At 39.8% G+C, this 15,819-nt stretch overlaps 1 protein-coding gene across 1 annotated transcript; it reads left to right on the top strand.

Annotated features, from left to right (window-relative positions):
• Positions 1-10,609: 10,609 nt before the first annotated feature.
• Positions 10,610-11,155, top strand: LOC142167282 (uncharacterized). The gene has a single exon (XM_075227445.1). The coding sequence runs from the start codon at positions 10,610-10,612 to the stop codon at positions 11,153-11,155; it is 546 nt and encodes a 181-aa protein (XP_075083546.1).
• The last annotated feature ends 4,664 nt before the right edge of the window (positions 11,156-15,819 follow it).

Below are 15,819 nucleotides of genomic sequence, written 5' to 3'. Positions count from 1 at the left end.
AAGCACATAGGGTGATGCCGTGCAGTTTTCCTTTGCTGTTTTAATTGCTCAATTCGTTTAAGGATTTTCTGTTTAATTATGTCTTTTCATTATTCTCACTCTTTATGTTGTATTCCCCCACTGTATGTCCCCTTCCCATTATTTATGCGTTATTTCCTTATTTACTGTTGTTGCCACTAGCATGATTATACTGTTCAGGTTATATGTGGGTGTCTTGTCCTAGCCTCTTCACTACTTCGCCGAGGTTAGGCTCGACACTTACCAGTACATGAGGTCGGTTGTACTGATATTGCACTATGCACTTTCTGTGCAGATTTTGATACCGGCTCAGGTTGATCGAGATTTGCTACTGGTCCGCTGTCCGGAGACTCAAGGTAGATATGTCGGCGTTCACAGACCTTGAAGTCCCCATCTATCTTTTATGTCCTACTGTTTTCTTTCATTCAGACAGTTGTATTTCTTTCAGACTATTACTTATAGTAAATTCTAGAATGCTCGTGAATTGTGACTCCAGATCCAGGTGGAAGTAATTAATACAGTTTTATGATATTTCGTACTTATTATATTTCATCTTAGTTAATTATTGTTATTTACTGAATGGAAATAAGGAACTGGTTTAACGATTTTTCTAACGTTGGCTTGCCTAGCAAGTGAAATGTTAGGCGCCATCATGGTCCCGTAGGTGGGAAATTTTGGGTTGTGATAGTTGGTATCAGAGCACTAGGTTGCTTAGGTCTCACGATTCACGAGCAAGCTTAGTATATTCTGGAGGATCGGCACGGAGACGCCTGTGCTTATCTTCCAGAGGCTATGACGTTTAGGAACAAGTTTCACTTTTATTCTTCTCTGTCATGTGATTTTGCTTTCTTAATACTGATTGAACTCTTCTACTCTTATTCTTTCGCAGATGGCGAGAACACATACCGCTTCCTCAGCTGAGCAGCAGCCAGAGCCTCCAGTGGCAACTTCTACGTGGGGCAGAGGTCGAGGCCGAGGCCGTGCCAGAGGTCGAGGCAGGGGTAGGGCTCAGCCTAGGGCCCGAGCAGTAGCCCCAGCAGTGGAGCCTCAGATAGAGCTTGACGAGAAGGTTCCAGCCTAGTTTGTTCCTGCCGGACCAGCTCAGGTTTTGGAAGGGTTCATTGCTACCCCAGTACTTCAGGATGCTTTGATCCGTTTGGTGGGCCTTATGGACTCATTTTGCCACACAATGACGCTTTGGTAATCTCTCTCAATGTTTTAGATATTAAAAGAGAGTATGTTTTGGTCGATCCGGGAAATTCAGCCAACATCATTCAATGGAGAGTTCGTGAGAAAGCGAAGCGGACCGGGAACATAATTTCGGAGACGAAACTCTTAGCTGGCTTCAACTTGACAACCCGAGGAGAGATTTTGTTCCCCGCACATGTTGAAGGAGTAAGGAGGACCACTATATTCGAAGTGGTAGATGGCGATACAGGCTACAATGTAAACCTCAGAAAGCCATGGATGCACAAGATGAAGGTTGTACCCTCGACATATCACTAATTGTTAAAATTCCCAACGCCAGAAGGAATTAAGCAAGTAAGGGGAGACCAACTGGTGGCAAGGAAGATGAATGTGGTAACTATTTTCAGTAGCAAAGAAAAAGAATCCAACAACTAGAAATTACAGGAGACGGTGCCTTCTCCCTTCTCGAATGAAGACGATAAAGGAGAAGAGTCATCGGAATACCACCAGGTGCCGAGATATTTTTAGGTGCTGGAGGAGACGGATGTGGCCAAGTCAACCGTGGAAAAACTCGAGCCATTGGTTATGTTCAATGAATTTTTAGAAAGAAAGTTTCACTTGGGAACATAACTAAATCCCGAACTCAGCTTAAAATTTATAAATTTTCTTAAAGCTAGCGCATATTGCTTTGCATGGTCGCACTCGGATATGACAGGTATCTCATTAGAGGTATCCCTCCGATAAGGTATAAGAAACGTCTGATAGCCGAGGTTATGAACATGTTTGTTAAAAAGGAGGTAACCCGATTACTCAATATTGGTTCTATCCGGGAGGTAAAATATCCAGAATAGTTAGCCAATGTAGTTGTAGTTCCTACAAATAATAACATGTTTAGAATGTGTGTAGACTATAACGATTTAAATAAGGTGAGCCCTAAAGACTCGTTTCTATTGCCAAACATTGATTCTATGGCCGGACACGAGTAATTAATGAATTTCCTTGATGCTTACTCCGGGTACAATCAAATCAAGATGAACTCGGAGGATTAGGAAAAAACTTCTTTCATAATGAACTTTGGTATATATTGCTACAATGTGATTCCATTTGGGCTTAAGAACGTAGGAGCCACTTACCAGAGACTCATTAACAAAGGTTTTAAAATCAGATAGGAAAAACAATGGAGGTATACATTGATGACATGTTAGTCAAGTCTTTGAATGCAAGAGTGTCACGACCAAAAATCCAGCCTTAGGCATCGTGATGGCACCTAGTCTCTAAGACTAGCTAAGCCGATTACTTACAACAATTAAGCCAATTTAACAATGATATTTAAATCAGAGATTTATATAAATATCGAAATAAATGTAAAATAATCCTACGCGGGAATAATCACTACAACCTCTCAAGACTAGGTAATACAGAGTCACGAACTCTAATTGAATACATGGAAAGATCTCAAAGATCGAAATACAATACTGTTCAAATAAAGAGCTGAAAGTACAATGAAAGGAGATGACTCCAAGGGACTGCGATGACCAAGCAGCTTTACCTTGAATCCTCGCGATCAATAAGCTAACTCCGTCCGAGTCCGATATCTCCAATACCTGGCTCTGCACAAAAATGTGCAAGAGTGTAGTATGAGTACACCACAGTCGGTACCCAGTAAGTATCAAGACTAACCTCGGTGGAGTAGTGACGAGGTACAAGCCAAGACACCTACTAGTCAAAATAACATGTGTAGTATATAAGTATAAAGCTAATAATGAAAGCAGGAATCGGTAAATGGCAACAAGAATCAACATGTGATATAAACAATAAAGTAAAAAGAACACTGCGAAAGTACCACTAGGACCAATAAGGAAGACAATAACAACCAATTAATCAAGTCATTCTGACACAGGTTTCGCAACGAAATTACTCCGAGATACCTCATCTCAAAATCACAAGTCACGGGTCTAAACCCACAATTCATATACTCATGGAACTTTGTGCCCACATTTTTAATCACGGCCGCATGGATGACTCACATGCCAATATCTCAATCCGCTAGGCATGATCACATGCTCAATATCAACATGAAGCAGATAGTACAAGAATACATGGGCATGGTCAATATATGTCAAGTTTCATACTCCCGAACTAGTATAAGTGGCATACTACGGTGTATGCTTGTGCGAGTGTACTATTACAGCCCAAGTCAACATGTAATATCAAAGACATCGAGTAGCTCGTCGAAGCAACAAAACAAGTCACGTACGGTAAATGACATACACAAGGAAAAACACACCATGAAACATAAGAGCATGAGCAAGCTTAGTCTTTCACTACTCGTGTGACCAAAAAAATGTCCCCAAGCCATCACACATCATCCCTAACATTGCCACCCTTATTTCTTCGATAGCCACCCATATCACTCTGCCCTGACAATATCGTTAACCACTCGTATCACTCTGATAGCCACTTGTATCACTCCGTATAATAGCCACCCTTATCGCTCCGCCCAGACGATAACACAATAGACGCCTGTATCGCTCCACACAATCAAAAACAATGAGATGCCACACTTATGCCCCACATAACAAAAACAGTAAAATACCACCATTATACTCTGCATAACAACAACCAATCCACACTGTTGCGCCCTATTTTGCGCTAGTCAAGACAGGATTCAACTTGTGGTTCCTCTGTTGTTGATAAAAGAGAATCGCCACCTAATATTTAAAGGTATACTAGGGTACTTATTTAATAACTAATCCATGTTCTTTATTGGTCTCCTAACCGGTGATATTATGGGTAAGGGTTCTTGTTCTTCTAAGGGGAAGGTGTTAGGCACCCCTTAAAATCTATCTGAGGTAGCTCCATAGGATTTAGACTAAGTTTGCGATCATTATTTATAAAATGCTTTGATTAGTAAATAAGAGTACTGCTTACTGTATACCTAAGAAGGATAGATAAAAGGAATGTGGGGGCCCTAAAGGGATACGAATTTATGAAGAAATTCATAAGATATATTGAAAGAGTCTTGAAATCGGTATATAAGTGGTCTAGATTTTATAAGTTTATAAAAGAGATTGATTTATAAAAATACTTTGATTTGGGGGATGGTTATTTACATAACTCTAAAAGGATGTTTTGCAAGAAAGTGAGCCTAAAATACCTCAGATTCGGAGGGTTTTCAAAGAAAAGGTTATTTTGCTGAAAATTCCTTAAGGGCGACAGTTCTTGAAGTTCTGATTTTTCTTTTGAAAATGATGCTGAGATCTGATTTTCCCTTTTGAAATAGAGTTGATGTTTTGTTAAGTTTTGGATTTTAAAAATCTTTAAATGAGAGAAGGTGAGTGAAAAACATAATAATTTGCGAGAAGATTATAATTAGTGAGTTAAGGATCTACTTCTAACTAATTTCCCTTTTAAATCCAATATTGTTTAAGACTAGCCTAAGTTTATATGATACTAAAGCAGAAAAGCATATGATCTAATATATGAGTATTATATACATGAGAAATAAAACAACAATAAAGACATAACAAATACAACTAACATTAATTTTAAACTGACAGAAACAGTGAATTGCACTAACAAGATAGTAAATAACGATAAAGAGTTGAGGGAAAGAGGACCAAACTCTGTGATTGGGTCTCAAAAGATAGGCCCAGCAGTAAAGAAGCATGAATACAGCTAAATTTGGGCAACTCGACGAAATGCAATAAGGCTGGAACTGGGCCTGAGTTCATTGGGAACTCAGAGGCCCAAACAAATGTACATGTTAAAAGAATAAGAAAGTTATTAGACACATATTCAATATATTTAGCATATTCTAAGTATACATCATACATTGATGTACATGATAAATATACAAACAGATAACTGAAGCAAGAACAAGATTAATATGGTAGAGGAAATTATATGTTAATGTAATGGCTATACTTAGCAAATAATTCACATTGGAAATCTTTCGTTGTCGTTAAACACTAAACCCTTAAAGAACTGGATGCGTCAACGAATTAAGAGCTAAGGAGGGAGCCCCACTTAAGGTCGATACTCCATTTAGATCCCCCGACACTTCAAAGTTCCCAAGGGACTTAAGGCCCAGGGCAATGCTTGTGCCGGGGAGGGCAGCCCAACCTAAAGTCAAATTCCGCTCCCAATTACCCTTAATCACTGACGACATATTTTTCTTACGGGTTTAAGTGCCAATGAGGCCCTTCCAATGCAAACTAAATACTAAAGTATTACTTACCACAAAATATATACTTTCCTCTTAATGAAAATAATACAAGGGAATACAGATTACTTTGAAACTTAATAAGGAACACATATCAAGTAAACCTAAAGGGGTGACTTTGGAATACATATAGATAAAAAAAGAAGTTTCATAATAATACTGTTGCAGGAATGAATCATTAAGGCACAACATATTCAAACAGGTATTAATAGCATTACTTGGCACCTTAAAGATCATTAATGCAAATTCAAACCAACAGTCATGGTCAACCATTGTTACAAAGACATTATCAAGGTCATCAGGAATGGGATTAAATTCTCATCATGACTACAAATTCACAGGTTCAAACAAGGAACCCCTAAGGTCTCAGTAGGGGCATGCTTCTAACAGTATTAGCAAGTCAATGTGTTCAGATAATATAAACAAAGGGACTTCATAAGGTTTGAGAGTCAAGTTCAACTTCAGGTTAATAATAAGGAGGAGGACTGAGTATAACTCAAGATAGAACATAGTGTTACAGACTTAAGCAAAGATGCTTACAACATTCAATCAACTACACATAGGTAGGGTGAGTGAGACAGTGACCTCATATAAGCAGGGGAACTTTGCACATTACAGAACCAATTACAGAACCAAATCAACATGTTGGTAAAGAAAGGAGATGGAAAACATTGCATCAAAACAAGGGTCACTTGATTATAACATAGTGTCTAAGTTCTTTCTTCATGGCAGATAAGTTAATAATAGATGCATGCAAACTTTACAAAATCAACAAGGGCTCAAAAGATTAATCACAGGGATGTACTGCATGAGTTTTGAATTACGTATGTATGTCAAGATCCCAACAAATCATGGTGGCAAACAAACTTAGTTATGAAATAATTACCAGTTGACTTTATCCAAACAAGATCATGACTTGCATGTGAAGAGGAAGACAGCTTAACTTTAACATAATATATATATATATATATATATATATATATATATATATATATATATATAACAAAGATTCATGAGAAAGGAGACAGTTTCATGCAAATAAGACAGCTTCCTATAAATGCATACAATAGTTGAGTATGATCATGAGAAGGTTATAATGATAGCCCAGATATCACCCTCAGTGTTAGTAGATACAGATGTAGAGAAGGAAAGTATCTAATCATTTCAATTCTTTCACCTTAGCTTAGTGATATAGACTCGTTAACTTTCAGATGTATACTAGTTGAGATTACCAAATAATGAACTCGATCATAAAGCAAATAGGATGCAGGGAGTGATATGCATAAGTGAATATCACAACAGTAGCGTTAGTGAAGTGAAAACATGAACATGGTTGGTTTAACAATGATAATAATCAAACAGATTAAAGACTATAGTGGTAACTCAGAAACAGTTTAACAAACACAGATAGAAAGGAAAGTATTTAGACATTTTAAGTTCAAACTTAAGGTAAAGAAGCAGGGGAATATAACCACTCACCACCACCGACTTCTCATGGAAGCACCTCGTACTCCCTAAACAACCACTCACCACCACCCACTTATGCTCCATCCTATAATACCCAACCATACTACCACCCTCAACCACAATACAACCCTCCTCGAGCCAACAACAACCAAAACCCACAACGACCATATGCTCCTGACCAAACCACTACTCAATAAATTTGACTAGTGTATGCACCACTCCTCGTCCCAACTTTGAAGAAAGAGATCCAAGGATCTATACCCCGATTTCTGATCCTCTAACCCAATTGTTTGAAAGGCTGATAAGAGCAAGATTGATACACCCAACCGAGGAAAGGGTTCCTGAACATCCCTCAAAATATTTTGATGCCACTAAGAGATGCGTGTATCATTCCAATGTACCGGGACACGATACTGAAGACTGTTTTAAGTTGAAAAATAAAATTGAAACCCTAATCAAGAGCGTAGCCATCCAGTGCACTCTAGAACCACCTAATGTGAACCTCAACCCATTGCCAACATGATCACATTAGACGAAGAATATGATTTGAAGGGAACTATTGTCACTATAGGGAATGCAAAAGCCGCAAGGGTCCCTCCTCAAAAGGCTCCCATCATTACAATACAACTAAAGTGTTTAGTGACCGTTCAAACTTATCCGTAGCAACCCGCATATGCTACTCGGGGTGAAGAAAATTAGGAATACAAAATCGTCCCATGGACTTATCAGCAAAAGGGAAAATCTAAAATGACAGACTCTGCCGCAACCCATGGTATGACTAGCACTGGGAGATGCTACACCCCTGGAAAGGTCAATTGAGAAAATCTGGGGAGAGAACCAATTCCAAGGAGGAATATAACAGACCCAGAAGCCGCGGAGTTTTGGAAAAGGATGTCGAGTAAAGAGTATTCTATGAAAGAACAGTTAAGAAAACTCCAGCGTAGATATCCATCATGGATCTACTGATGAGATCTGACAACCATAAGGACACTTAAATGAAATTACTAAATGGGGTAAGGGTACCAAGTAACACCACTAGCGAGGCGTTGGGCACGATAATTGGGAAAATTGTAGAAGCAAACATGATCACTTTCAGAAGAGACGAACTTTCTGTCGAAGGCACAAGTCACAACAAGGCTTTTTACATCACTGTCAAATGTGGGGACAAAGTGATATCCCGAATGTTGGTCGATGGAGGATCAGGAGTCAACATTTGTCTACTCTTCACCTGCGGGAGTTGGGAATTCATTTGAGAGAGGTCAAGGAAAGCCACATAAAGGTAAGAGCCTTAGATGGTTCACAAAAGGATGTTATTGGGGAAATTTATCTATCCTGGCAAATCGGGACAGTCGACTTTCCATTGTTATTCCAATTGATGGACATCTCATCTTCTTACAATTTGCTGCTAGGCAGGCCCTGGATACATATGGCAGGGGTCGTGCCGTCCACCTTGCACCAATGCATAAAATTCAAGAGGGGATGCCAGGAGATCATGGTCCACAACAAGTAGGGTCATTCCGCCTATCTGGAGTATGGTGTCCCATTCATTGAGGGACTAGACGGAGTCACCTTCCATGTTATAGAAATCATGCAGACTACTGAGGAGGAGAAGACTGAACAGAATCCGGGAATGCAATCACCGTACAGATCCAAGATAGCCATGAGGGAGATGATGAAATATGGATATAAGTTAGGAAAAGGGTTGGGAGCCAAGTCAGATGGGATCATAAATCCAATTGAACACAATGGGTAGAAAGGAAGAGCTGGCATAGGATATCAGCCTCCAGAAGGGAAAACTCACACCGTTAGCTCCGGAAAAAAGGTTTTTGTGCCAGAGCATGTTGCAAGTCCGGGACAAGGTTCAACACCCGAAGATGATATCATCGACGGGATGGGAAATCTGTTCGTGAACATGATTGAAGAAGGCTGTGAAGGAACTGACATCAAGACACCGACTATCAGGGATGCCGAACCAGGGGAAGAGCTACAGAATTGGATAGCCAGTCGATCTTTAGTTCGCCAGTAGTCTTGGTAGTATGGAACTGTATAAGTTTTCTTTTGAAAGAGCACAGTCAATTGAGGCCTATGCAGTGTCTGTACCTTTTTGTCATTTGCCTACTGTGAATGCTTAAGAAATAAAAAAGAATCTTTTTCCTAAATATCGCAATTTATTTTACTATTTTATTTATACCTAGCTTTTCTTTTCAGTAATCAAACCAATAAAAAACCACGTTCCATGATTATGACATGTAATGAAACCGTTGAGCGTAATGATCCAAATTACAAGGAATATGATGATAGTATGATGCCAGACAATCTCCCACAGGAGATCAAACATCTGGAGAGTCAGAAGAAGCCCAACCTCGAATAAACGAAAGTAGTCAATCTTGGAAGCAAAGAGGACATGAAAGAAACCAGAATCAACATTCACCTAGAATCCGAGCATAAAAAACAATGATTGAGCTCCTCCGATAGTACGTAGACATGTTCGCATGGTCCTATGATGACGTGCCAGGATTAAGAACCGGCATTGTCTCGCATCGACTACCCACTGACCCTACCAGACAACCGGTAAAGCAGAAACCCAGGAAGTTCAAACCTAATTTAGGTCTAAGGATAAAGGAAGAGGTGACCAAAAAATAGAAGCAAATGTAGTAAGGGTCACCAATTATCCAAGTTGGTTGGAAAATATCGTCCCAGTGCCCAAAAAGGACGGAAAGTCAGAATATGTGTGGATTATCGAGATCTTAACAAAGCCAGTCCAAAGGACGATTATCCCTTTCCAAATATCCACATTCTCATCGACAACTGTGCGAAGCATGAACTGCAGTCGTTTGTGGATTGTTTCGCTGGATACCACCAAATCTTAATGCACGAGGAAGATGCAGAGAAAACTGCTTTCACCATACCTTGGGGGAGTCTATTGTTACAAGGTTATGCCATTCGGTCTCAAGAATGCAGGTGCCACATACATGAGAGCCATGACAACCCTCTTTCATTACATGATTCATAAAGAAATTGAAGTGTGTGTGGATGATGTCATCGTAAAGACTCGAAAGAGTTTAAAGTACTTGGACGACTTGAGGAAATTTTTCGAACGCCTGTGAAGGTACATTTGAAGCTGGATCCAGCAAAGAGCGCGTTCGGGGTCATTGCTGGAAAACTATTAGGTTTTTTTTAAGCAGGAAAGCAATAAAACTGGACCCATCAAAAATCAAGGCCATCCAAGAATTACCACCACCAAAGAGCAAGAAAGATTTCATAAGTTACTTGGGAAGATTAAATTACATCACTCGCTTCACAGCCCCATCCCTGGTAATCTGTGAACCCATTTGTAAGCTACTAAAGAAGGATGCTGCCACGAAATGGACGGAGGAGTGCCAGAAAGCCTTCGACAGAATCAAAGAGTATCTTTCAAACCCGCCAGTGCTGGTTCCCCCTAAACCAGGGAAACCATTGTTGCTCTATTTGTCAGTCTTGGATAATGCCTTTGGCTGTGTGTTGGGGAAACACGATGAAACTGGGAGAAAGGAGAAGTCAATCTACTATCTAAGCAAGAATTTCACACCATGCGAGGCCAAGTACACTTTGATAGAACACACTTATTGTGCTCTGACTTGGATTGCTCAGAAGCTAAGGCATTACATGTCAGCATACACCACATATCTGATATCTCGGCTTGACCCGCTCAAGTACATATTTTAAAAGCCAATGCCTACCATAAAGCTAGCTAAATGGCAAATTCTCCTCAGCAAATTTGACATTATGTACATAACTCAAATGTCTATCAAAGGACAAGCTTTAGCCGACCACCTCGTCAAGAATCCAGTGGAAGGGGATTATGAACCACTTATCATGTATTTCCCCGATGAAGAAGTACTATTTGCCGGGGAAGATATTGCAGAATTATACACTAGGTGGAGGATGTTTTTCGATGGAGCAGCAAACTTCAAAGGAGTCGGGATTGGGGCAGTCCTGATTTTAGAATTTGGACAATACTATCCAGCATCGGCAAAGATAAGATTCCTTTGTACCAATAATATGGCTGAATACGAGGCATGCATCCTTGGAATCATAATCGTAGTCGACATAAACATCAACGAACTTTTGGCCATAGGAGATTCCGATTTGCAGATCCACCAAGTCCAAGGAGAATGGTCAACCAAGAATGTCAAGATACTGTCGTGCCTGCACAGTGTGAAGGAGCTGTGCAAGAAGTTCACAAAGATTAAGTTCAAACACACCTCTAGAATTTAGAACGAGTTTGCCGACGCCCTTGCGACATTATCATCCATGATTCAACATCCGGACAAGAACTATATCGACCCCATCGAGATAGAAATCAAGATCAACATGCCTATTGCTTCCATGTGAATGAAGAACCAGATGGTAAACCTTGGTATCACGACATAAAGAAGTTCCTTGCGACCCAGGAGTACCCAGAAAATGCTACTAATGGTCAAAAGCGAGCCCTCAGGAGGTTGGAAGCCACATGAAAGGGTTCAGGTTAGCCAAGAAGATTTTGAGAGCGGGATACTTTTGGATGAATATGGAAAGAGACAGCATCCGCTATGTGCAGAAGTGTCACCAGTGCCAGATTTATGAAGATTTCATCCGGGTTCCACCAAATAAGTTTAATGCAATGGGTTTACCCTGGCCTTTCGCCGCCTGGGGCATGGACGTGATAGGACCCATAAAGCCTGCAACGTCAAACAGACATCATTTCATTTTGGTAGCCATCGACTATTTCACCAAATGGGTCGAGGCATCTACTTACAAGGCCTTCACAAAAAAAAGGTAGTGACAGATTTTGTCCGGAACAACATCGTTTGTAGATTTGGGATACCGGAGTCTATTATAACTTCAATGCCACCAGCCTCAATAGCAACCTCATGAGGGAAATCTGTGAGAAGTTCAGAATCATCCACCATAATTCCACAGCTTATAGACCACAAATGAATGGGGCAGTCGAGGCAGCTAACAAGAATATCAAGAGGATTCTATGAAAGATGGTGGACAATCATAGGCAATGGCATGAGAAGATAACTTTCACTTTATTAAGTTATCAGACTACCATGAGAACATCTCCTGTAGCAATGCCATACATATTGGTTTACGATACCGAAGCAGTGATACCCGTAGAAGTCGAAATACCGTCCTTAAGAGTCATTCAAGAAGCAAAATTGGACTACGCAAAGTGGATACGCGTCAGGCAAGAACAACTCATGCTCATTGATGGAGAAAAGAATGGATGCAATATGTCATGGCCAGCTATACCCAAACAGGATGGCTAGTGCATTTAATAAATGAGTGAAGCCTCACCAATTCAAACCGGGGCAGTTGGTTTTGAAGAAAATCTTTCCCTATCAAGAAGAAGCTAAAGGGAAGTTTGCATCGATTGGCAAAGTCCATACGTGGTCCACAAAGTACTCTCTGGTAGAGCTCTAATCTCAGAAGAAATGGATGGAAGAGTCAGCACGAAGCCGATCAACTTGGACGCAATCAAAAGATATTACCCCTAAAGACAGATAGAGTTAGGATTTTGATGTAACAGAACTACGTTAAACCTGACTTCCCACATAGGGATCCTTAGGCAACCTACGTAGGGTTCGGTTTCTCTCCCTCTTTCTCTTATAGTAGAAAAACCAAATGTCATTTTTGTATGTTGTTCAGGAACTACGCCGACTTGATTTCCTCAGAAAGGAATACGTAGGTAATCCTCATCGGATTCAGTCGTCTTTTGTAATTGAACTACGTTCTAGCTTGATTCCACTTGGATATGTAGGCTGTCTGAGTTAGACTCAGCTATTTGCTTTTCTTAATCTCATCATTTTACATCTGTTATAATTGAACTATGTTCCAACCTGATTCCGTTTTGGATACTTAAGCTGCCTGAGTCAGGCTTGGTCGTTTCATCACATTTCATCATTATCCCACGAACTACGTTCAGACCTGATTCCATTTTGGATACGTAGGAAACCTGAAAGGGTTCGGTCATAACCTTAGGAAACCTCTGTAATGCATTAGCGTTAATTAGGACACAGTCGCAACAACAAGTAGCCGCATTGTCAGACACACCATGGAAGATCGACATCAACGGGATGAAGTTCTTGAAGTGATACGTTCACATGTGGAGAAACTTTTGTAACATGTCATAATCCGGGACAACGCCGTTTTCCTTAAAAGAAACAAGTATTTTCAAAATATTTTCTAAAATTATATATAAAGTAATATTTTCCATCTAGCGAACTTCTTGGCGCAATCATGTCAAAGGCTGGGGCAAATAAATATCATGGTCCACGCAAACCAACTCCCCCCTACTTAGAATCTTTCCTTGAGTGCATCATCAATAGGGAGTTAAGAATCGTTGGGACCACACTGGGGAAAATGACGGACCCGCCACTTGCCTAAGATTATCTCTCCTGCTTTTACTTTCATTTTCTGAGAACAGCTGAGGCTAACTCTTGAATCCTTTGTAGGTGCTTCGGAATTAGATAGCTGGCACAGAAATATGTAAATAGCAAAATGTCTGTTCAATCAATCTGAGCACTATGTACAAATCGCACGATGACTTCGCTCATCGAAGTCCTGTAAATAGCAAACCGTCAGCTCAACCAACTGGAGCACCCTGTACATATCGCACGCCGGTTTCCATAATAAAAGTCCTGTATATTTAAAACCTTCAGCTCAATAAATCAGAGCACCTTGTATAAATAGAATGTTGGCTTCGCCAATTAGAGCCTTATATATAGCAAACTGCAAACTTCGCCAATGAAAAGCAGTTCGTAGCACCGCTCCATCAATCACGGATGCCGGAATAGACAATCACAAACCTCATCACCAACGTTCTACTAATTAATGGCCGCTACCTAGCTTCACAGTCAAGAGTATCTCATGGGCATGCTTATATTTCATTTCTCTATTACTTTGAATGTTTTAACGTATTGTTCATATAGATTTAGGCATGATTTCGATCGCTCCCGAGTGGAGATTGCTTTACATTTCCATGCAAAGCTCTCCATACAAGTGGAGAAGCACTTTACCAATCAATCTCTCCCAACAAGCGGAGACATTTGTCAGTGCAAAGCTCTCCCAGAAAGCGGAGATGCACCTTACCAATCAAGCTCTTCCAACAAGGGGAGATAATTTTCAAATGATCCGACAGCTGCGGAACGGTACACAGCCCGGCTAACAAATCGAGTTAGGATCAAGTATCCCATCATCACAATCCCAAATAACGGCTCAACGGCAGCCATGCATCATCATTCCTGCATCATTTACATCACATCTTAATATATTCTGCATTACAATACATTGGTATGCATGTATTTTATTTTGTTTTGTAGGGACAAACACCGCATCTTGGAACTATTTCTTAGCAGCATACCGAACTACAACGCTATGGGGACAACCAACCCAGTAGCGGGCCCAAGATCCCAACTCAAGATGACCAGAGAGCTCAAAATTTTGAATCATTCAAATTAGGCCGTAAAATTCAAGCTATCATGAGTGACCAATCTTTCGGCTTGTTGTATCGTCACAATACGATACTAGGGCAAGTCTTGGGAGTGCCGCTTCCTCAAAATCCATACTCCAGAACTACATGAGACTTGATCCTCGTTAAGCCTGAGGTATGTAAGCAATTCAAAGCTACAATTCAGCCCAATATTCCCAAACTTTCCTAGAATCTTCCTCAAATCAATTCCGCAACTCATAATTTTCATGCAATTATTGCATAGCATGCCTAAAGTCAGGACAAAATTGACTTTGGTTTAATTTCTTCGCTAGAAAACTCTTTTATCGTCTTCGGTCAAAGAGGGGCAGCTGTTGACGGCCGATTTTGACCCTCCCTTTTATAATTAATTAATTCACGCTTAACAATTTATGATAAATACTTTAAAAGTATTTTCTATTAATGAATATCTATTTTATAAATTAATTAAGTATTAGTTTTAAAATTAATCATGTAGTACTGATATTTTGTAATTACAAATGTATTTACTATTATAAAAATAAATTTTGTATATATATTATAGATTTTATAATTTGACAAAATTACTACTTAATTTATAGTGAATTAGGTTACTATGTTAATATTTTAAAATTAGCGTTATAAGTCAAAATATGTGTTATTTATAGATAATTAATTAAAATAATTAGCAACATATAGTAATTATAATTTTACCATATTTTTTTGAAATTGTTAAGCTTATTAAAATTAATTTTAAGAGGGTTGAAAACTAAAAGGCTAAAATGGCAATTCCTTCATTAAAAATGAAGTGGCTATTCATTAAATCAAAACCAGCTAAAATACCAAGCCCAATCCGGACCTGACCCAGTCAAAATACCCCATCTCATTCCAAGTTGGCAGCCCATCCCACTCCTTGTGAACCAACCAGGTCGCGCCACGTCACTCTCTAATCTCACTCACAAAAAAAACCCAAGCAATCTGAGCCGTTGATTCAAATCATCAACTATAACAAATTATCCCTATTTTCCCGTTTAATCTCGACCGAGTATTAGATATTATCTCAGTCGTTGGATCACACAGATCCAACAGTCCCCGTATTTTCCCGAAATTGATTTTCTTAAATGCGTAACACCTCGATTTATCGGGGCTGTTGATCAAACGATCCAACGGCCCAGATCCCTTCCCTTGACTTTAACCTTAGAGATGCCCCAATACCTCAGAAACCCTAAATCATTTGTCACATGCCCATTTGCCCTTATTTCCCCTACTTCTCTCTTTTCTCTCGTCTGCCCAGCTCCATCAATCAACAGACCTTGCACAAATTAGTGCAAGGTCGTGAAATTAACTTCAAATCATCCCCTTTGCCTTCATTATCCATGAATCCTGCCGACTTTCCTTCATTTGTTCGCTAAAATCAGAAATGCCAGGACCTGGCTCCTTAAAATTAAAG

The sequence above is a fragment of the Nicotiana tabacum genome, chromosome 12, assembly GCF_000715075.1.
Source record: "Nicotiana tabacum cultivar K326 chromosome 12, ASM71507v2, whole genome shotgun sequence".
Classification (NCBI taxonomy): domain Eukaryota; kingdom Viridiplantae; phylum Streptophyta; class Magnoliopsida; order Solanales; family Solanaceae; genus Nicotiana; species Nicotiana tabacum.
The sequence above is the reverse complement of the archived record's forward strand: the minus strand, read 5'-3'. Positions and strand labels throughout refer to the sequence as shown.